The sequence below is a fragment of the Echinops telfairi genome, unplaced genomic scaffold (genome assembly GCF_000313985.2).
Source record: "Echinops telfairi isolate 266 unplaced genomic scaffold, ASM31398v2 ScPeMD7_5592;HRSCAF=6446, whole genome shotgun sequence".
NCBI lineage: Eukaryota > Metazoa > Chordata > Mammalia > Afrosoricida > Tenrecidae > Echinops > Echinops telfairi.
The window spans coordinates 11,318,677-11,341,369 of record NW_022109491.1 but is presented as its reverse complement, the minus strand read 5'-3'; the positions used below and the strand labels follow the sequence as shown (position 1 = coordinate 11,341,369).

The 22,693-nt window shown below is 52.5% G+C and overlaps 3 protein-coding genes across 5 annotated transcripts in view; 1 reads left to right on the top strand and 2 right to left on the bottom strand.

Moving 5' to 3' along the window:
• Window positions 1-3,143: 3,143 nt before the first annotated feature.
• Window positions 3,144-3,698, bottom strand: LOC101658523. Its single transcript, XM_004698292.1, has one exon. The coding sequence runs from the start codon at window positions 3,696-3,698 to the stop codon at window positions 3,144-3,146; it is 555 nt and encodes a 184-aa protein (XP_004698349.1).
• The window catches only part of SYS1 (SYS1 golgi trafficking protein), a 35,422-nt gene continuing 16,043 nt past the window's right edge, over window positions 3,315-22,693 (top strand). Inside the window, exons 1-4 of one of the 3 annotated variants that reach the window (XM_045295195.1) lie at window positions 3,315-3,367; window positions 3,627-3,858; window positions 5,934-6,001; window positions 7,833-8,400. In XM_045295195.1, coding sequence (XP_045151130.1) covers window positions 3,697-3,858; window positions 5,934-6,001; window positions 7,833-7,923 — 321 coding nt within the window. In that variant the 5' untranslated portion in view covers window positions 3,315-3,367; window positions 3,627-3,696 and the 3' untranslated portion in view covers window positions 7,924-8,400. Of the gene's footprint in view, window positions 3,368-3,626; window positions 3,859-5,933; window positions 6,002-7,208; window positions 8,401-22,693 lie in introns of those variants that run through there. The other 2 variants (XM_004698009.2, XM_045295196.1) reach the window with 2 other exon arrangements.
• Window positions 14,907-16,931, bottom strand: TP53TG5 (TP53 target 5). Its single transcript, XM_004698293.1, has 4 exons — window positions 16,884-16,931; window positions 16,568-16,642; window positions 16,276-16,406; window positions 14,907-15,435 (listed from the first exon to the last, which is right to left on the bottom strand). The coding sequence occupies exons 1-4, from the start codon at window positions 16,929-16,931 to the stop codon at window positions 14,907-14,909; spliced, it is 783 nt and encodes a 260-aa protein (XP_004698350.1).

Genomic DNA, 22,693 nt, shown 5'->3' with positions numbered 1-22,693 from the left:
TTTCACATGCATAGGAGGCCACTGAAAACACCCTGACTGAACCCAGGGCAGATGATCCCTTCAGGACCAGTGGTGTGAGTGGCGGTACTGGGAGGATAGAGGGAGAGTGGGTTGGAAAGAGGGAACTGATTACAAGGAACTATATGTGACCTCCTCCCTGGGGGATGGACAACAGAAAAGTGGGTGAAGGGAGACGTCAGACAGGGCAAGATATGACAAAATAATAATTTATAAATTATCAAGGGCTCATGAGGGAGAGGGGAGCGGGGAGGGAGGGGGAAAGTGAGGACCTAATGCAAGGGGCTTAAGTGGAGAGGAAATGTTTTGAGAATGATGAGGGCAATTAATTTACAAATGTGCTTTACACAATTGATGTGTGTATGGATTGTGAGAAGAGTTGTATGAGCCCCTAATAAAACCATTAAAAAAAAAAAAAAAACACCCTGACTTGGGTCAGGTGCACCTCAGTTAGTTACCACAGTAATACCCTTGCAGGTCAACCCTTTAAAGAGGTCGTGTGTAGCCGATTTAACCAACGTGATGCTTCCTTCGATCTCTTGATGCTGTTTCCAAGATCATTGATTATGCAATGGGAAATTGCAAGGGAACATTCTTGGCAACTTCAGTCTTTTCTGTTTATCAGGCTGTTACCTACTGGACCAGATCTGGGGAATTTTTGTTCTCCTTAAATCAGTTCTCCAGGCTGCTGAGGTCAAATTTCGGAAGCAGGCCTTGGAGGCTGGCCAAGCAGTCATGGTTTTCCCCACCTCTCAGTTTCCTTACTGGAACTAAGACACAGGATGGTGCCTTTTTCCGGGGATTGGCTAGGTGGGGATTCAAGAACTGAAACCCCAGCGGGAAAAGGAAACAGGTGGCTGGTCTGTGGGTTGTAGGGTTTCCCCAGAGGGGAACTCGGGGCTCTAGGGATGCCTTCAGACTTCAGCTGTCTTGTCCTCAGCAAGGTCCAGGTGACCTGTGTTTTCCATTTCAGGAGTGGTAGGGAGGCCCTTGCATTGTGTATGGGAGATGGGGTTTAGGAGGCCCAGCTTGGGCATGAGGGCGGATTCCAGGAAGAGCCTCACATTCTCACACCTGGCGGGAAAATCTGAGCTGCTCTCGGATTTGGGCCCACCTCTCAAGCATTTTTCCTGAGCTTCTCCGCCCACCGCCTCCTAATCCTTCACCCCCCAGGTTCCTGTGGCAGAGGGACTCCTGGCTCTTCTTCCACTTGCCACCACCCCACCCCCTGTCTGTTTGCACTATCCCTTTCTGCCCTTTTTCTTTTTCTCTTGCAATGGCTTCTTGGTATTTGTCAGGTTCCTGATTGTGAGGCTCAGCTCAGCTTCCTGTAAGCCTGCTGACCCAAGGGGAGTCACGCTCCCTCTCTACATTGCCTCACCTATTAAAAAAAAAAAAAAAAGGCTGCCTGGGATTCTGACTCATAATCTGCTCCATACAATTTTCTTGGCTATAATCGTTAAGGAGGCAGATCGCCAGATCTTTCTCCTAAGGTGCTCCTGGGTCAGTTATAATCAGCAACGTTTAGGTTAGTGGCCCAGCGCAAACCGTTGCAATACTCAGGGGTCTCTACACCGATCAAACAGGGTTACTGTCTGCCTTCTCAGCTTGTGAGGACCAAACAAGATCAGGAAGGCACTTAGTAAACAGCAGCTGTTTTCCAAAAAGCACTCTATCCTATGAGCGATCAGTGAGCCAGAGGGATTCTAATAGATTCAGTTGGTTGACCTGAATGGAGGCGGTTAAAAGAATGGTAGTGTTGAAAAGCACCTCAGAAATCTTTGGACCCTAATGACTCCCCCGCTGGAGCTGGACTGAACTGTTGACGGCGTTTCCAAATGATAAGGGACATCATCACAGACCCTTGATAAAGTTCCCCGCTTCTTTCCTTCAGTCTGAAATTGTATCAACTCAAGGTGAGAAGACAGTTCTCACATGCTCTGCAGGAGTTCTGGCTGGCAGTTACCTGTGTCTGATAAAGTTTTTGTTTTGTTTTAAGAGGAACATCAAGTCGTGGAGGGGAATTAAGTATTGGAAAACTGTTCCTTTTGTCCAGTTCCTCATTTCCTAAGCCTGGGTGTTGCTCAGTCACACAGCTAGTAAGTGGTAGAGCTGGCTGTACCATCGGGCTCTTTTCCTGGAACCAGTGAGCTCTTCTTTCCATTCCAGACAAGGGGAACCTCGGATCAATGTTAGTAAGTAGTTTGGGTTTGCCAGGTCAGGAATGAAAGTGACTCATTAATTTGCTGTTTCCCTTTCTCTGACTTTGACTCATTCAGCAAATATTTACTGACTGTCCAAATGATTTGGTCTTCTGAGAGAAGGCAGAGAGGGCACACTCGTAAACCACAGGCAAAGCCAGGATTTGTGACTTCAGAACCTGCACATTTCCCAATGGGAACGAACTTTATAAAACATGAACCACTCTGCCTTCTAGTAAGTCTGCATTGTGAACAGTGTCTAAAGGCAGGGGCTGTCCCTTTTGTACGTATCCTAAGCCTCCTGGCAATGCCTCCACCCCCAACAAAACAAAACTCGCTGCCATAGTCAATGCTGACTCATAGCGACTCCGTTGGGCAGGGTAGACCTGCCCCCATGGGTTCCTAAGAGTGTAACTCTTTACAGGTGTAGAAAGTCTCTTCTTTCACTCCCGGAGGGTCTGGTGGTTCCTAACTAATGACTCTTTGGTTAGCATCCCGACGAGTAACCACTACACTACCAGGAATCCAGGGAGCACAACATCCTTGCTGGGAACCTTGCGATGGTGGGGGCCCACCACCTGAATTCTAATCCTTACTTTGCCACTTACTCTGCCCTTGAGAACAAAATGTTGCTTTCTTTCTTCAGCCCTTAGATCAATCGTCTGTAAAGGGGGCACAGTAGTGAAACCATGTCACGTATGAAAGAGGTTTTAGGTTCAAGTTATCCCAGCACGAGGGAGAAGAGAAACACTGGGCATCTACGTTGAAAACCGAGGCAATGCCAATCCCCTCGTTCAACTCCCAACACAGTTTCCTAGCTCTTGGCCTCTCTCCTTCGATTTAAACTCCAAGCACAGTTCCCTCGACCTTGGCCTCTCTCCCTGCATTTAAACTTCTCCTCTGGAGGGAACGTAATCCTTAGGCTCACTTCCGGCCGCCTCCGCTCTTCAATCTGCACTCTGCGCTCCGCACTACGCCTGCGCGCCGCCAGCCCCGCCCCTCGCCGCCAGCCCCGCCCCTCGCCGCCGTCCCCGGAAACGCGTCCTTCCCACGCCGCCGCTCCCGCCGCCGCCGGCGCTCGGCCTCTCTAGGCCGGGGGGCCTCCTCTCCATGGTCCCGTCTGTCCGCGCGCTGTCGGGGGTCTTCTGGTGAGTCCGCACGGCGCTCGGGCGCGCCGATGCTCGGGCCCGTGGCGCGGAGGCGAACTCCAGGACCGCTTGGGCTCGGGCGGAGGCGAGCCGCCGGGATGGGCCGGCGGCTCCCCGCTCCCCGGGAAGGGGTCAGCCCTCCCCGCCCACCCCGCCTCCGGGGATGGGCTCGCCCCCGCCGTCCCGGCCCCCCCCCGCGGGCGGGGGGCGTTGTCGGGGCGACGGCCGGCGGGCTGAGGGCCGGCGCTTGTCCCCGCAGGTGCCGGCGCGGCCCGGGGCCCCTGGCGCGGAGGCTCTGACGCAGGCCCGGGCGGCGGCGGGGGGCCGGCATGGCAGGGCAGTTCCGCAGCTACGTGTGGGACCCGTTGCTGATCCTGTCGCAGATCGCCCTCATGCAGACCGTCTACTACGGCTCGCTGGGCTTGTGGCTGGCGCTGGTGGACGGGCTGGTGCGCAGCAGCCCCTCGCTGGACCAGATGTTCGACGCCGAGGTAGGGGCCCCGGCCTGCGCGAGGGGCGGCGGGGGCGGGGGGTGTCTCGGCCTCAGCCCCGTGGGCTCTGGCCCAACATCCGTGAGCTCCAGACTCGCCCTGTGGCCCCGGAGATAAGGTTTCACCTTCCTGAGCCTCAGCTGCCCCGTCCGTAAGATGGGATGCCAGGTATCCGAGAGACAGGTTGGAACAAAGGGAAGGACGCGTGGACTTAAAAACAGAAACATCATTGTTTTATCATTTCCTCTGCTGGCTGGGAGATGCTGCCCGGGAAAGTGACTTCCCGTTTAGGGCCGGTTACCCCTTGCTGTGGAATCCATTCCGATTCTTGGAGACCCTATTAGACAGAGATCTGCCCCCATAGGACCACACACACACACCCCCACCAGCAACTGGGTCTGAACTGTTACCTTTTGGTTGGCTGCTCAGTGCTGTAAGCACTACTGCCACCAAGGGGACAAGGTCTATAAAAGGGGGCACAGTGGAAACTGCCTGGACTTTGAAGCCAGCTGCAGTTTCTATTACTTTCTGTGGGGCAGCTGTTGTCTGCTGCCTCTCAGAACCCCAGTTTACCCAGTTGGAAGATGGCCAGTCCTGAAGCCCGAGAGGCTGCCGCAGCAAGAGTCTACCTTAAGTAGCTCTGGTGGCACAGCGGCTCTGTGTGGGCCTGCTAACCAAAAAGAGCCTGCACTTTGGCTTCAGAAAGGTGCAGGGCCCGTGTAGGACCAAACACACTAGCTTATAGGACAGCCTGGAAACTGGGCAGAATCATTCTACCTTGTCCCCCTCTGCGAATGGCGAATGGCGTAGGAGGCCCAGAAGGCAATAAAATAGGAAAGCCCCAGCTTCCTGCCGCTGCATCGATGCTGACTTGGAGCAGTCCGACAGGACAGGGTGGAACTGCCCCGGTGAGTTTCTGGGACAGCAGCTCTACAGGAGCAGAAAGACACTTGCAGGGTAGCAGTCCACCTCGTGACCACTCTGCCACCAAGGTACTTTGTCAAAATGAAATAGAGGCCGGCCTAACATGGTTGGTACAGCTGAGAGGCAGCTGTGGTGTAGGGTATTGAGCATGATTCTTGGGACCAGGAGACCAGGGGTAGAGTCTTTGTTCCTGCTTATTCTTTGTGTAGGCCTGGGGTGAGTTCTTATCCAGAGAAGCAGTGATAATGACTTTGGGAAGTGGCTGTGAGGATAAGCTGAGATAATCAATGCCATGACCTTTGCACTTGCGGTGCAGATGTTTGGCATTCGACAGTATTGTGTCAAGGGTGCCATGAAGTTGCCCACTTAGCAGGTGCAACCGCCTATTAGGAGCCTCTCTCCTGGATAGACATAGGGGAATCGCTGGCCATCTGATGTTTGCAGCCTGAACTTCCCTAGAATGGGGGACAGCAGACCCTTTCTTGAAAATGAAATGGTAAAGATGTTAGGTTCCTGCTGTTGAGATGCCTCCTTCAAGCACAAAAACATCACCAACCAAACACAAAAGACAAACTTATTGCCATTGAGTTGCTGCCAACTCACAGTGATCTTTTAAGACAGTGTAGAACTGCCCCTGTGACTTTCTGAGACTAGAACTCTTTATAGGAGTAAGAAAACCCTGTCTTTCTTCTGCAGAGTGGCTGGTGTTTCAAACTGCTAACCTTTCGGATTGCAGCCCAAGGCCTAACCATTATGCCACCAGGGCTCCTAAAGCAACCACAGACAATGTCTAACATGTGCTTGTTTCAATACAACGTCATTGCCATATGTCCCTGGCCCGCGGTTTGCTGAACCTTGTTGTAGATCTTACTTACTCTTGCTGCTGACCTAGCATGTCACTTTGGGGAAGTCGCTTTATTTCTCTGAGCTTTCATTTCTTCTATAAATGGATGAGTGCCTTCCTCCTGCTGTGAGGTCACATGAGATGACTCTGCCAGCTGGCAATAAGTTGCCATCCAGAAGAAGGGGGCATTGTGATCTGTGCCCTGGGAGGAGTGCACCCTCCGTGGGGGCCTGCTGGGATCCTGTGGCTGGGTTCTCAGCCTGTCACTTCTCCAGCATGTTTCGCTTTGTGATTGATTCCCCCTCAGATCCTGGGCTTCTCCACCCCTCCGGGCCGGCTCTCCATGATGTCCTTCGTCCTCAACGCCCTCACCTGGTGAGTATCAGTGAGGGTTTGGCTTTGGGATCTTAGCAGGGGGACACACTTGCTACAATTTGGGAAGGAGGCAGCCTAGGCACCTGTTCCTGGGAAGTGGTGGACTACAGTGGGTGGTAGAGGAGGCCAGTTCCAGGGCTGGCTCCATCCTTGGGCTCCCTGCCCCTCTGTCTTGACTTAGCGGAACAGGTCTTCAATTCCTGTGTGTGTGCTGCCACCTCCGCTCACTCTGTGATGTTGGAAGGAGATGAAGAAAGGGTTGAACCAGCGGGGCAGGAGAACTGAGTTCTTATCTTAAAATGGGTGACATTGGCCACATTCCTCCTTCTCTCTGGGCCTTGGGCTCCTCATCGATACACTGAGTGGGCATGATGGTCATTTCTCAGGTCACTCGTGACCTTGGCCTATCTCTGGAGGCAGTTTTGCACAGTGAGTAAAATCTCAGACTCTGGAGGCCTTCTTTCTTAGCTTGGAAACCGGGCTTTACAATTAGCCTAGTGACTTAGGATGAGCTGCTTTATCTCAGCCATCGTTTCCTCAGCAGTAAAATGTGGCTCATAGTCTTACCCGCCTCCTAGTTGTAAGGACTGAATGAGTTAAGTCACCGGGAGTACGTGGAGCAAGACCTTGCACATTATGACTATCCTTGATCTTGACCTAGCCTGCAACTTCCACCCACATCCACTTCTTAAGATGTCTTCTGTTGGGCCCACCAAGTGCCAGCCCTTCACATGGTGCTTAGAACATTGTTTGACTTAGTTGAAAACTAGTATATTTCCTAAAAATCTAGATCTTTGGCTTCTCATGGAGGGTGGCGGTGGCGATCTGTTGATTCCGATTTTAGACCCACCTTCCAGCAAGGGCACATGTGCCTTAGAGGCAAGTAGCTGCTGTCCACACTTTAGCTGGAAGACGGATGCTTCGAGATGCCACAGTCGGTCTCTACCGGACCCCAAGAGTGACAGCTGCCATGTGTCATCAAGCATGCACACTTTCCTTCTTTTCAGCCCGATGCACTCTTGAGAGTGTCTGCCACGCTCTTCTCGGCTTCTAACAGCGTAACCCTCACCGCACACTTCCTACCTTGCTCGCTTCTGATCACTCTACTGCTGTCATAATCCACCCTTCCCCACCCCCCAAATAATCAATCACCTCCGCTAAAACCCGGACAACCCAGTGACAACTCACTGCTGTCCTCTCCCCACAGTGCCCTGGGCTTGCTGTACTTCATTCGGCGAGGGAAGCAGTGCCTGGACTTCACTGTCACTGTCCATTTCTTTCACCTCCTGGGCTGCTGGTTCTACAGCGCCCGCTTCCCCTCGGCGCTGACCTGGTGGCTGGTCCAAGCCGTGTGCATTGCGCTCATGGCTGTCATCGGGGAGTACCTGTGCATGCGGACGGAGCTCAAGGAGATCCCCCTCAACTCGGCCCCGAAATCCAATGTGTAGGCCTGGGCCCCATGGACAGACACCCTGCTGGGCACGTGGCCCCCCAACACCTTGGGTCGCTCAGACCTTCCCGATGAGGTCCCGCCTAGGACCGAGAGAGAGAGGGAGAGAGACTCCGAGACAAGCCCCGGAAATGTGAAGTCTCTGTGTCTGCGGGAGAGGTGGTGACGCCCGGTGACAAAGACAGACAGGTTGCAGGCAGGATGGCCTTGGCCTGCTGACGCACTGGTGTCGGGGAGGCCAGAAAGGGGGTCTCTTTGAGCGGAACGACAGAATTGGAGCCATGCCACTTTTGAGCCGCCAGCCCGTTGTCAAAAAGAGATCAAGGCTATGTGATTGGAGGAGCTCCCTCTCCTAGTCACCTGTTTTCCCTCCTGGGACAGCTCTTCCCTTCCCGAAGGTGCGGAAGGAACTACAGCTCTGCGGATGGAGAAACCCTTTCCAGAGCCACAGTTGCAGACACAGGCGGTGTGAAGCAGGAGGCTGCTGCCAGGGAGAGGACGGCTGGTGGAGACGCCAGGCTCAAGGGAAGTGTACACCTGTGTTCCGCCACGTGCGCCCCCATATGGGTGCGCCTGGGAACCCACAGTTCATTCTCTCTCAGTTCCCTCCACTGAGCCCCCTCCCTGCTGCCGGCTCTTCATAAAGCAGGCTGTACGACCGGAGAAGAATCCAGCATCGCTCTGAGCTACAGCCTCTTCCGAGGTTCCCCAACTTCCACTGGACCCTCGTTCATCCAGGTGGCACTTCCTTTTTCCTGCCCAACCTGCAGGGCTCCCGTGAGAAAGGTCTGCTGGGTGCACGGAGACAAGCCCACCCTCCGGCTCAGGGCTGCGCCAGTAGTGCCAAGGGAGACGGCTATTTGCGGCTCAGGTTTTCCTCTGGGGCGGTGTTTTCCTCTGTGAGGGGCTTGCAGCTGTCCTTGTGTACATAAAGCCAGTATTTTCCACAGTCTGCCTGGACTTGCTTTGTTATGCGTAGGTTAGAACTGAAGGACCAGCTGAGCCAGGCAAGAGCGCCACCCCTCTCCTGGCTCCCCGGCAGCCGCCTGTCCTGCCTCTGGAGCTCACCCTCGGATGCCTTTCGCACATGCCCATGATTCCCAAGCATGTTCGCTGGGGAAGTGCACCGTCTGGACCCACTTCTGCATTGAACCCTCCGCGGCCTGCCAAGGGCTGTCCTTAGTTGGCATCCCGAGGGATGGCTGTCTTCCAGGAAGCCTTGCTAGCTTGGCGCTGGCAGCACCACCAAATAAGGAGTTGAGGCGGACAGATGCAGGTGTGAGTGAGTGTGCCTCGGCCGAGGATGGAAAGTTTGAGACCAAGGCACCTTAGTAATTCAGGGTGTTCAGGCCCAGCTGGGAGGAAGCAGCTTATTTAAGGGACCCCAGTCATGACTGCAGGACCCAGGGGATCCGAGCAGCGGGGATGACTTCCTCTGGGTCTCTGGTTCCCCCAAACGCCACCAGCTCTAAAACGCTTGAGAGTTGTCAGCGCATCAGAGGTGGACACTGTCTTCCTTGACCAGCTGTGGCTTTTGTTCCAGCTGTGCTGGGAACACCTCTTTGTGAGTTCCTTCAAAGGGTCTGCCCATCCTTCTGCAAGGACAAATCCCTGTCCCTTGTCACTTTGACTTGGAAACTACTGAAAGGAATTGTCCCCCCTCCCCCCCCCCAATTTCTCAGTAATACAGAAGCTGAACCAGGTAGCTCTTGTGGGTCAGAGTAACCTTAATGAGATTTTTGGCAGTCTGTTAGTACCTCACTGCCAACCGCAATATTGAACCCAGCAGCCGCCCCTCGGGACAGTCTGCTGTCAAGATTGCCAGCGCAGAAACCCTGCTGTGCAATTCTCCTCTGTCCTGCAGGGGCGCTGCGACTCTGCGTGACAGCAGTGCTTTTATGAAATGAGCTTTTGATGACCTAAACTTAGCCACCAAACCAGTTTCTACAGCAAAGCCCCAGAAAGGGTTGGGCAATGACATTGGCACAAAGTTTGCCCTTGAATGTTCACTGTAGCATCTGTTAAGTGCCTAGGAGCCCTGGTGATGTTGGGCTGCCAACTGCAGTTGTCAGCTGTTCAAAACCATCAGCTGCTCCTCAGGAGAAAGATGGGGCTTTCTACTCCCATAAACAGAGCCCTGGAAACCCACGGGGCAGTTCCACCCTGTCCCCTAGGGTCGCTCTGAGTCGGCATTGACCCCATGACAGTGAGTGAGTTTATCAAGTGCCAATAGGAGCCGGGCACTGGGCTAGGTGGGCTCCTTTCTCACGCAGTCCTCACACAGCCCTCTGAAGTAGGAAACACTGTGCTGTGCCTTACACATGGGGCAACTAAGGAACTTGCCCAGGATATAAGATGGTAGGAGCTGGCAGATGCGGGATTTGGGCTCTGGTTGGGGCAGGGCTTTCTACTCATAAAGTCTCGGAAGCTCGCAGGCTGGTCTCCCCTGCCCTGTAGGGTCGCTATGAGTCAGCGTCTACTCGATGGCAGTGAGTTGGTCTTGTTTCTGTTTTATTGAGTTTAAGGTATGAGTTCATCTTGAGGAAGGAAGTCAGTATTTAGGACTGTGTAAGACCTGAGGGGTTAAAGAACTCTATTATCCCCTTTTACTTTCTTAGGTTATGCTTGGACTTCCTAAATATGTTGAAGAGCCTACCGTCGCTTTCTAGTCAAACTCTCATCACTGACTTGATTGTTAATGCCCAGTGTCATGGTGACTCCATGTGAGTCACAGGAGAACTGCCCCAGCCGGCCTTGACGGCGGGACCTTTGGGTGCAGATCGCCAGCGTTGACTCAGGTTCCTTGTGGGTCAGTTCAAACTGCGAACCTCACAGCTGGTAGTTGTATGCCCGTTATGGTTAGCATACCCAGGAGACGTATATGTACCTAGATATCTTTAAATACTGAGCCCATAGGGTACATACACCCCCCCTGTCATTAGAAACCCTGTGGGGCAGTTCTCTCCAGCCTGTCTGGCTGCTATGAGTCAGAAGCGGCTTGACAGTAGCGGGTTTGATGTGGGGTTTTAGGCTTGCTTGAAATTAGTCCCAGTGGTGCAGTGGGTTAAGCATGGGTTAGCCAGAAGCCTGGCAGTTCAAACCTACCAGTTACAGCTCGGGAGAAAGGTGGGAGAGCCTCAGCGATGCAGTGGTTGGGCTGGAGGTTTTCCGTGGGGATGAGACAATGGTGAAAAGAGCAGTGGGCCATTGGGGGTGGGGGAGGAGCAGAGAGAGCTGAGGGCACTGGGCTCTGCCCTGTGCGACCCAGGCAGTCAGTGAGATTCACAGAGATCCAGTGCTGGAGGGCAGTGGAGTCCGGCAGCCCCCGTTCCTGGCTTTGAGACCTGGGGTCAGCTACTTAACCTCCCGGTGCCTAGCTTTCCTCTTCGGTAAAAATGAAATCACTCACTGCCGTCAAGTCCATGCCGACTCATGACCCTATAGGACAGGGTAGAACTGCCCCGGTGGGTTTCTGAGCCCGTTCGGGAGTAGAAAGCCTCTTTCTCCCAAGGGGCAGCTGGTGATTTTGAACTGCTGACCTTGTTAGCAGCCCAGCACATCACCACTCCACCAGCAGGGCCCCTTCTCTTGTAAAAGGAGGGTAACAATAGCCCTTCCTTCCTTCCCTGAGTTCTGGCGAGGACTCAGCCAGGTGCCACGGGTAAAGCATTTAGCACAGTGCTGGCATGGAGGACGTGTGCCCTACATCGAAGCAGTCTCAGTTATGACAGCCACTTCCTCGTCTTGCAGGGGGAGAGGCCCCTCTCTTCCACCTCTCAGTGTTCCCAACTGTTGGGGAGAGGGGCTTCTCTGTGAGGGAGCCACGGCTGTCAAGTACGGAGTTCCCTGTCCCAGGTTCCACACAGAAGTTTCTGCATATTCTTACTTTATCCTATGAGATTTTTTTTTAAAGTGCCTATGAGGCCTGTTCCCACACCTGGCGACCCATGCGTGGCAGAGCAGGGCACCCCACAGGCCCTCAGTGGTTGGCTTTCCCGAAGTAGCTTGCCAGCCATGTCTCCCAGGACACCCCAGGGTGATTCAAACTGCCAATCTTTAGTTAGTTGCCACCAGGGAGATGGGTACTGCTGCTTGACCCTATTTTGCAGACATTCAGAATTAGCTTGTAAACAACTGTCCCCAGCCTCGGGGCTGAGAAAGCGAGACTGGCCTGCCTGCCCGGGCCAGTCATGTGAGCGGCACATGAGCCTACAATCGGGAGAGGTCAAGGTCTTATAATCCAGCAGAGGGTGGTGCTTGTGAACCGTGGTCTGGGCTGCTAGCAGGCAGCTAGAGGTCCCCAAAGGGGGTCAGTTAGGCAGCTGCTCATTAGCGAGAAACGGACCAGCGTGGGAGCTCCCTGTTCTGGCTGGCGCAGGGCCAGGGAGGAGGCGTCAAAAGTGCCTAACGTTTGTTCACCCACAGACTGGCTTCACCTACAGTAAATCTAATTAAAGCCCGTTTTGCTCAAGACTGGAGAGGATATTATTATCCCCACTTTATAAACAGATGAAGTAGGCGCAGAGATTTGTTAAAAGACACTCAGCTACAAGGACTTCAGTTCACCGCTCCCACTGCACCGAGTAACTCTTAGGGAGCCCTTTCTGGGAGCAGCCCCCTGATCTCAGGTCCACGGCAGCCTTCTCCCCAGAGCAGAATCTTACTCACTGCAGGAGTGGTTACACAAAGCAAGGCTGCCTGTGTGGGAAGTGGGGGGGTTGGGGTAAGGACAGGATCCTCTCGGACACCAAGGCAGGTGGAAAAAGGGTAGATGGGGGTACACTGTCTTTAGCCCTTGCCCCCCCATGCCCCATCCTAGCATCTGGACCCAGATTCAGCAGAAGGTTGAGAGGTACTGTATATGTATGTATCCACACACATGCGCACGGATACAGCATTCTCTATCGGTGGTGTGTTAGTCTGGGTAGACTAAAGAAACAAATGCATAGACACTCGTGCTGAAGAGAGAATTTTATATCAAAGATTAATTGCACATTAAGAATACAGCCCAGCCCAGTCCAGGTCAAGTCCATAAATCTGATATTAGCCCATATGTTGGCTACCAATCTATAAATTCCTCTTCAGACTCATGAAACACATGCAATGACGCTGAATGCAGGAAGATCACAGGCTGGTGGGTGGAAAGTCTTGTGGATCCAGTGGTGGTAGAGGCATCTCAGCGATGGCAGGGGTTTCCAAGTGGCTCCTTCAGCTGCAGGGCTCTAGTGTAGCTCCATGTGTCTTGTCAGCAAGCATGTCTGGGATAGTGAGCCTGTGTCCTGCCTCCAGCGAGCTATGTATCTCCTTAGACCCTCCAAAAGAGGTCATCAAGCTGTGACCTGATTGACAGGCTAAACTCCACTCCTTCACTCTTAAGTCTCAAATTGACAACAGATTATGCAACTACCACAAGCGGCAAAACCAAGAATTGCCAATTTTCCAAGACCACACTTCGCACGCCCCTAATTGGTCCCTAGGTAGTTTCCCTGGGAAGAAATGTACCCCTTCACTTAAAGAAGAGGGTGGAGGGGTTGGAATTTTGTTTGGGAGTGCAACACTGAGGCGTAGGACAGAGGCTGAGGACCGGTGGTGCCCGTTAGTTCTGTGGTGGCGGAGGACACTGGGGCAGGAGCCGGCCTGGAGACTGGCGTACAAGACTCCCCTCGCAGAGAGGAGCCGGTGCAGGGGTACAGATTTGCAGGGAATCACTCCCACTCTCTGTAGGCAGTGGCAGCTGGGGGTGGGGGTCGGGAGAGGTGCGCGTTGGTGGTATGAGTGTCGCGGCAGGGGAGCAGGGCTGGTGGGTTAAGTGGACTCATTCCATCTCCCCATCTGGGGCCCCTCTCATCTCAGCTGGATTTTCCCCAGGGAACACTCACTGCACAGCCTTGGTAGTAGTAGAGGCACAGTCTTTATATATTAAAAAACATTGTGAGTTGGGTGAGAAGGATCACAATCTTCAGCAAAAACCTGGACTCCCCCCACTCCTCCCTCCTTGTGATCTAGGTTGGCCCTCTTCCGAAAGACCCTTCCCGCTGCGCCCCAGAGGGCAGGGTGAGCTCTCTTGGGACTTGGGCTTGGGGTTGGACGGAAGCAACAGGACCGGAGTACAAAGTCCCCTCCTGCGGAGGACTCTGTCCCTTCCATGGGCAAGTGGCATGCCCCGCTGACTCCAGTATTCAGGCCCTTTCTACACGCGGTCAGGCTGGCCACTGCTGCCCCGTGTCTTTCTTAGGAAAGTGGAATGGGGAGCCATGTGGTGTGTCTGCTGCCTTTGGAGAAGCGGGATGGGCCATTGCTCTCCATCTGCTGGCTCCTCATCTCCTTGGCTCTCAGGGCCATTGTGAGGCGGCTGGCACCCAGGAAGCGCATGACACCAGGTCTGACGTCATAGAGAGAGGAGCAAGCCACTTCAGAGGCCCGCTGATGAGGCCGAGGGATGCAGTCCTCAGACTTTCTGCACCCCAGTTCCAGGCTGACCCTCGGGGGACTGGGGGTGGGGTAGGGAAATCCCAAGTGATGAGTCGGCAAGCTCCCTCCCCACCGCTCTCTGCCATCCATCCCAGCTGGCCAGCCCCAGAGAAAGAGCCATGGCCAGCAGCATATGAGAGGGTTTATTTGTACACCTGAGAATTTTCCCGCCCCGCCCCTCCCATGCGGCTGAAGATGTGATTTCGGCACTCTCCTGGGCGCACAGCCCCCTTGGGGCTCCCATCCAGGGTCACGCCACCTGCCGGGAGCAGAGACCTCAGGGTTAAGCCGAAGACTGTCCCCAGGTGCTGGGGCCTGTCCCAGACCTAGGAGGAAACCTTTTTGGGACCTGCCTTCTCCCACAAAAAGGAGAGGAGTATTGTCTATTTCTATCTCTCCCCCTCCCCCTTCCAGGAACTTATTATTTAGAATAAATCGATTTGAAGTATGCATACATAAAACAAATAGAGAGTTGATCTAGTCTTAAGAGGGCATGGGATGAGGCAGAGTTCTACTGGACACCCACTTGACTCCCTCTCTTGACCTCCTCCAACTCTTGACCCCACACACGCACACACACACACAATGCCCCCAGCCACCCCCACCACCCCCAAACACATACACTAAATCACTAAAACTGCTACTACATGGGTCGCCATGAGTAGGAATCCACTCTGGTGACAGAGAACAAGCTAGTTGCTTAGATCCCCAGCTGTGAGCCTCTGCTGCTCCACTGAGGCTCCCAGGCAAGGGTCATCTACCTGAGAAGCCCCTCTTTTTGCCCCAGAGCCCCAGGCCCCAGCCTAGCTACTGTACTGCTGTATGAAGTTGGCCAACGGCTTCCCACTCTCTACACTTCCCTCCCTGTGCTTAAAGGTGGGGCCTCCCAGCACTGCCAACCACAGTGCCGCCCAGACTCCAGGAGCCCGCACCTCCTGCCCTGGGGGAGAGCTGCATCTCACCCTGGTCCAGCAGCGGCCATCGTCATGCCCTGTATGGATGGCACATGGGCAGCTCCAGCGTTGCCGAGCAGTAGCGGGTGCAGCAGCGCTTGACCAAGCGCAGGGTGGAAGCTCTGCACATCACTCGGGGCCCTGGGAGGCGGATTCGCGTGGGCAGCCCCTCAAACCAGACCCACCGATCAGCTCTGTCCCGCTGCTGCTTCGTATCCCCCAAGGGCATGCCCAGGCCGTAGGTCTTCAGGAAGACTACCCCGGGAGCTCGGGGAGCTCGGCTAGATTGCTGGCTGCACCGGGCCCTGGGGCACGTGCTCTCCCTTGTTGTCCTGGGAGCCTCCTGCTTCCTCCGCTCTTCTCTCTGGGGCACCGCTTCAGGTGTCCGCTTGGCTTTACATTTCACTCCGGAGTCCACCTGGAGCTTGGGTTTCTTGGGCTTCACCTCTTTCAATTCCTCTGTGGGCTCCAGTCTCTTGGGCTTGGGCTTCTCTGTGGAGCACCCAGCCTCCTGGAGCTCTGTATTATTATTTTCTTTCACTTTAGGGGAGATGTTGTCCCTGGGAAGGAGAGGGGGACCAGTTGGTAGGGCTAGACTAGAGCCCAGGGCTCCCAGCCTCGTCCAAAACAGTTGCTCTGTAGCCAGCTCAAGAGGGCCTGAAGAGAAGCTTCCCAAATTACCCCGAGGCCTTGTACCTGGGGCCAAGGGCTCACAAGTATGGGCAGGAGGGTTGAGAGGTGGGAGGTGGAACGATAGCACCCAGTATTTAGAACACCTAAGAATATATCATCTGCATCTGCCCCCTGGCCGGGGCTCTGCCTCTCTGGCCTGCCTGTGAGGAGGAAGTTCCTGTCTGAATTGTGTTCCTGGGAACCTCAGCATTCTGAGAAGGGGCCTCAAATGTCCCTCTCCCCAGGGAGCACAGGATGAGAACAGGGTTCCTTCTCCCCCAAACCAGACATTCTGACGCTCAGCAAGATTAGTACTCAGACTCTGGAGCTGGTCCATGAGTGCTTTTCTGGGGTGTATTGACTTGAGGGGGATGGGGCAGGAGGGGTGACCCCCCCAGTGTTCAGGTTGTGGATAGCCTCACAGATGATTATGACCATGGTCATGACCTTGACTTGGATATCTGATGGATATGGTTTCAAATCCTACCTCTGCCACTCACCAGTCCTATTACCTGGCACAAATCACTTCCCCTCCTGAGCCTCCACTTCTCCCATTGGTAAAATAAGGCTAAACCAGGTAAGAAAGGGAAAACAAATACCCTTCTCACAGAGCCCTTGTCAAAAGCAGACCTGTTCCTGACTCCCTCAGTGCAATGCCTGTGCCCCCTAGTGAGGAAAGCACTGTTACCACTGAGTCTATGGCCGGGAGGCAGCTGGGACGAACTCACCCGGAGGAACTATTGAGGGTCTTCGGAACTCTGGTCAGTGAGTTCCAACACCTTTTGGCCAGGTTATGCAGTTCTTGGATACGACGATTCGAACTCTTGAGTAGCTTCAAGAGTGCTAACTTCTTTAATACCTGCCAGGGCCCAGGAACCAGAGAGAGAGAGAAGCTCTAGCGCTCTTGCTTTAGCCTCCCACTGCCCAAACCCGTCCAGTTCAGCTCGGCTCCTGGTCCTTCCACAGCACAGTGTGGGGGCTGAGCATTCCGAAAGCAGGGACCAAAATGGGACATCTCACCGATTTCAGTCGGGTCCGCTCAATTAGTTTGCTGACAGGATGCTGTCTCGTACCCTGTGCTTCCTCATCGTGCATCTGAGGGTCAGAGGCAGAGTCAAGGAGAGGGAGCCCTTTGAATGCCTCCACCAAGCCCATGGACTTGACTGAACATGGTTTCGCCGACCCCACACCGGGGGGTTCTGGCCGCCGTGGTTTGGGACAGAAATGGGGAGGCCAGTCTAACCCTCCCCTTTCCCTCTCCCGCAGGCTGGAAAGCCCCTGCCCTTGGTGTGGCTGGATCTTTGTTAGAAGGTTCACACCCAGGGGATAGTCCAACCTTGGAAGCCACTCCACTCCCGGGCCTCTTCTTTGCTGTTGGACTCATGCTGGAGCTGTGAGTAGACTGAAGGAGCAAGACTGGTCCCAGGCACTGCCCGCACCCTGCCCTGCTCAGTTCAGCCAGCACTCAGGCTGGGCATCAGCATGGTTGTGCTGGAGCCCCCGGGAGGGGAGCTGTGACATCACTGAAATGTGTGACAGCAGCAGGGCTGGGTCTCCAAGGATGACTTGTGTGTCAGGGGTGGAGGGAAAGGGGGAACCCCTGCCCATGGAGAAGTCTAGTGGGTGCCAGGCAGCAGCCTCTACTGCCACAATCTCTCTTAAGAGGTAAGAGGGCTGTCCGATCTTTTTCATGAAAAAGCCAAGGCTCACAGAAGCTCAGTGATTTACTCAAGGCCAGACAGTAGTGGAGCTGGTCCCCTGATCCAGGCCTGAAATGAGGGCATCCCAAACTCTACTCAGCTAGTTGATCCTGTCCCTTATTTTGACTGGCTGCTGCAGTGTCCTAATTCATATTCTCGATTTTATCTCTCTAGTTCCCAATAATCACTGCACTGGCTATGCAGAAACTCACAGACAAAATTCACGATTAAAGGCTTTATTAAGGAAGATAGCAAGCTGTAATGCTAGTGAGAAATGCTCAGGGTTGAGTTGTTTATCGGGATATGTTACAAAGCTTCAAGTCTGCTAATATGCCCAAAGGGGCATACCACTGTGCTGTAAGCCAACCTCTCTGGGTCGGCAAACCCAGACCTCTGAATTAAGCGCCCAGAGGTACCTCGCTCCAGTAAGCCTGAAGGCACTTGGCTCCACTTCTGTGGGTCAGTAAGTCCAGCTTCCCCAATTAAGTGCTGCCCAAGGCGCCCTATTCCAGTAAGCCTCAACCCAAAGGCACTTGGCTCCACTTCTGTGGGGCAGCCAGGCCAGCTTCCCCAATTAAGTGCCCAGAGGCCTTCCACTCTGCAAACCAGCACTCAACTTGCCCCATGGGTTGGGAAGTCCATTACGGTTCCATGCTCTGGCTCCTGGTTCTACTGCTGCTCTGCTGATGGTCTATAGCTGTCATCTGGATCCAGGAGGTTCAGATAGGGTAGGGCTCTCTGGTCCAAAGGACCCCTTCTACACCTGACTCTTGCTGGTGAGAAATGCTCAGGGTTGAGTTGTTTATCAGGATATGTTACAAAGTTTCAAGTCTGAGTAATGAGATCCCTCTTCCCAGTAATGAGATCCCTTTTCTTGATTCTCAGAAGGTTCATTTTATACACAGCAGGATGACATGCCAGGCGAATCCCGTATCTTTCATCCACCTCTTTCCCAGACCCATTCAGGAAGAGGCCTTTTGATGGGAGTTAGAGACCTCGATGAGAGGAGCCACAGTAAATAATTCATTGTGCCTGCAGGTGCCTGGCACTTGTCAGGCACTGTTGTAAGTACTAGAATTGAAGAAAGTGCTCATCCTTTCTTTAAGGAGCTTAGAGTCTATCGAGGGGAAACAGACGATCTGATTGTAAATATTTAATAACCGGCCAGTTGTTTAATAATTGGGCTTCTGAAAAAATAGATATGTGTGTACATATAGATGGATCCTAGTGACGCCTTCAGTCTGGACATTGGACACTGTAAGACATGAAAAAACAATAGTAATTTATAAATTATCAAGGGTTCATGCGGGAGGGAGGGAGGGAAGGTGGGGTAGGGAGGGGAAAGATGAGGAGCTGATACCAAGGGCTCAAGTAGAAAATGTTTTGAGAATGATGATGGCAACAAATGTACAAATGTGCTCGACACAATGTATGTATGTATGGAGTGTGATAAGAGTTGTACGAGCCCCCAATAAAATGATTTTTTTAAAAAGAAAGAAAAAAAGAAAACCCAAATCCTCACAACTGGACCAATAGGTCACATCATGGTAAATGGAGAAAAGATTGAAGTTGTCAAGGATTTCATCTTGCTTGGATCCACAATCAATGCTCATGGAAGCAGCAGTGAAGAGATCACATTGCATTATGTATTAGGTAAAACTGCTGCACAAGACCTCTTCAAAGCGTTGAAAAGCAAGGATGTTTCTTTGAGGACTGAGATACACCTGCCCCAAGCCATGATATTTGTCACCCCATATGCATATGAAAGTTGGACATTGAATAAAAAAGACCAAAGAAAAATCGCTGCATTTGAATTTATGGTGTTGACGAATAATATTGAAAGTACTATGGACTACCACAAGAACAAAGCGATCTCTCTTGGAAGAAGTACAGCCAGAAGGATCCTTAGATGCAAGGATGACGAGGCTTTGGCTCATGTACTTTGGACATGTTTTCAGGAGAGACCAGTCCCTGGAGAAGGACATCATGCTTGGCCAAGTGGAGGGGCAGCGAAAGAGAGGAAGGCCCTTGACGAGATGGATGGACACCTTGGCTGCAGCTGTGGCCTCAAACATAAGCACAATTGTGAGGATGGCTCAGACCAGGCAGTGTCTCCTTCTGTTGTTTGTAGAGTGGCTACGAATCAGAACCAACTGGACGACTTGGGCTGCTAACCTCCAGGTCAGCAGAAAAGCCACCAGATGAAGCTTTCTGCTCCTGTAAAGATTCGTAGCCAGTAAAACTCTAGGGAGCAGTTCTGCTCTGTCCGTATGGTCACTATGAGTCGAAATCAATGGCCATGTGTTTGTTGGGTTGGTATATGTGCTTGTATTTTAAATTTTACTGATACAAACAAAAATAAGGTATGCAGACCTGTTAGGCAGGGTTCTCTAGAGAAACAAAACCAGGACACTTAAGATTATGTATATATAAGGATAGGTTTATACAGCGAGAAGGAATGTAACAGTACAGAAGGCTTAGTTCAACTCACTTTCATGACATACTAGAAGTCCTTCAACTCACATGGGCTGCTGGGTCCAAGGTCAGGGAAGCAGCAGAGTCCTCCCTCGGCCAAGGCAGGCAGTCTGTCCACGAGCAGCAAACAGCAGGGCAGGTCAGCAACAGTCAGTAGCTCAGGAGCTTAGCGAAGCAGTCCCGGATAGAGATGGGATATCAAGCTCAAACAATACAAGGCGACAGGATCCACCAGTCTCAAGTTTAAGTGATATATGCTCCAGCAGGGTGGCGAAGCAGGTCTGGAAGGAGTCTCAAGCTCTAGCGACACAATCCAGGGGTTAGCTTGGCCCACAGGTAGTATAGCTCACAGGTTGAGGCAAAGAACTAGCTAAAGCAGCAGCACACTGGCCCAATCTCCAGACAGCGAGTGAGAGGAGGGTGGGTCTGTAGAGCCATTTATCTTTCTGCCCTGCAATCAAACTGCGACCTGATTAATCCCACATGTTCCTATTGGTCACGTTGGCACAATAAACCTAACTATCACACTGCCATATCATTAATTGACTCCTATAGAATACTTTACTTGATTTTTCCTAACCCTTGTATCTCTAGCCACCCCTGGATGGACCAGATGAACAAGCATACTTCCAACAGCGTAGTTCCGTTTATATAGGGAAGAAAGTGAAACAACAAAGATGTCAAGTTTGCTCTTTTGTCAATAGCATCATCGATCTACTTACAGAATTAGATCATAGTTTTTGAATATTGAAAGAGTAGTATTTTCTCAAGTTTTTAAGTGTTACATGCACAATGTAACAGCTACAGCCACAACATGTTTAAGTCTAATCTGCATTATTAATATTTTCTCTATAACTTTCTTAAGTGAAGAGCAAGGGTTGGCAAATTTCTTGTGTAAAGAGCCAGATGGCAAATACGCTAGGCCAGATGGGCTCAGTGGCAACAGCTCAACCCAGGGTCGTTGTGGTACGAAAGCCGCCATGGGCAAAGTAGAAGCGGATGGGTGTGGCTGTATTCCAATGAAACTTTATTAAAACAGGTGGCGGGCTGGCTCGGGCTGGCTTATTTTGCAGTGGCTTTGCCAGAGTTTGCAGACACTTGGTGGAGAGACACTCAACAAAGCCAGACATTAAGCCTGATTTGTGACATTTGCTTACTGCGTCACGGCCAAGTTCAAGCTCTCGGTGTGAGCTCACTGAACAGGGAGCAGCCAAGGGCTGCCCAGACGTGGCATCGCCTTGTTGCTTTCTACCACACGGCGCCGTCATCTCAAGCGGGGAACGTCCGGAAGGAGGTGGAGAGCTGGAGCATTTTTAAACCCGTTTGTATATTTTATTTTGTTTTTGGTGAAAATGTGTTGAGCAAAACCGGCTCTCACACTGCAGTTTCTAAACCTAATGGTCAATGGCGTGCTCGTCACATTGCATCAGCATTCTTCTTGATTTTTGCTTTAGCGGCTTACTTTCTTTACTTTTTGAACAAGACTGTTACTTGGCTTAAAGGTAGTCTCGAGGTTTGAAGAATCACTTGAGAGGAAGGTCTTGGGGGCTCTTCTAACCTCAGTTGGTCTAGTAAGCCTGCTGGATTCTTTGAGAATTTAAAGGTCTGCTCTACAGTTACTCTCCTTTTTTCAACACCTTTGGTTTTAAGATCATTACTCATTGTAACCATTTATCATTCATTCATTGAAAGGTGATGGCTGGGCATTAACAACTGGCCTGCAGAGTGCCTAGACATGTTACAGTCGCTCTTGCTAAGCTCTGAGCCAGCCTCAGCTGGGCATTGTCTTCCCCGAGGAAGTACTGTAGTGGTAAGTGCTTGGAGAAAGTAAACGGGCTAAGGAGCAGGGAGCGCACAGAGGGGACATCTTCTCCAGTATGCGAACATGGGAGCAGAGACCTGACTGAAGTGGAAGCAGGGGAGAGTGGTGGAGGGCAGATCATGGAGGGAGGGCTTGGTAAGGATGCCGCTGCAGCTCTGCAGCCCTGGTGCCTGGGCACCTGCACCCAGACGAGGCAATCTGTAGACCACACCGCTCCTCCACCCCTCGGTTGGCCAAGCTCATACCTAGTCCAGTTTGGAAACCACTCTACTCCCTACTGTTTCCCAGTGGGAGAAATGTACATGCGTAGGGAAGGCTTAATGCTATCTTTTGGGGTGACCAAGCCCGGACTGTGGACGTTTCTAGTGTGGTTTGCTGTCCTCTATCAGTAGGGTGATTTGGAAGGGAAGACATGAGGGTCCCCCTGTCTACACCAGTGCTTCTCGGCAGCTCTGTCTACCTAGGTGTCCCTCTCCTGGCTAGCACGGCCTCAGCTATGATCCCCTGGTCGCTCCTGCTCTCCAGCTGTTCGGAGGCCCTGTTCCCTGGTGGAATCATCCACACCCATCACTTCGCCCCGGCTCCCCGGGCTGGGGTCCCACTCTGCTAGCTACTGAGACAGCAGTGCCACAAGTGCACAGGCCAAGGCCGAGAAGTGCCACCAGGCAGAGTGTCCGCTCCTGAAAAGCAGGGGTTTTTGTTTGTTCCATTTATTTTATCCTTTTCTCTTTTCATTTCCTTTCCCTCCTCCCCCCTTTTAATTTTATTGACATATAATTCATATAACATGCATTTCAGTGGTTTAAACATATTAAAAAGAGCTATACAGTCATCACCACAATCAATTTAGAACGTTTTCTTCTCTCTCGTCATCATTAGTCTTATGAGCTCCCCATCTCCTCCCAACCTCCCTGTCAGAACCCTGAGGAATCACGGTAAGGGGAGGAGATATCAAAGAACTAGGGGATGGTTATGTGGCGCATCTGTGCTTTACTGCCCCTGGATCTATTGCGTGGCCCTTCTGTGAGGGACTGTCCAATTATCTCACAGGTGCGTTTTGGGTCTCCACTATGCCCCCACCCCTTCACATTGATTTGGCTGCTTGTTTTTGAACTTCTGATACCGTTTCCCTGTGGAAAACCCATGATC

Bases quoted from the DNA above. Each gene is read 5' to 3' on its own strand.
- LOC101658523 (XM_004698292.1), bottom strand. From the start codon at position 3,698: ATGCCGGCCCCCCGCCGCCGCCCGGGCCTGCGTCAGAGCCTCCGCGCC.
- TP53TG5 (XM_004698293.1), bottom strand. From the start codon at position 16,931: ATGAGTCCAACAGCAAAGAAGAGGCCCGGGAGTGGAGTGGCTTCCAAG. The intron at 16,643-16,883 runs GTTGGACTATCC...TCTGACCCTCAG, and splicing joins GGAGTGGAGTGGCTTCCAAG to ATGCACGATGAGGAAGCACA. The intron at 16,407-16,567 runs GTGAGATGTCCC...GGGCCCTGGCAG, and splicing joins AGCGGACCCGACTGAAATCG to GTATTAAAGAAGTTAGCACT.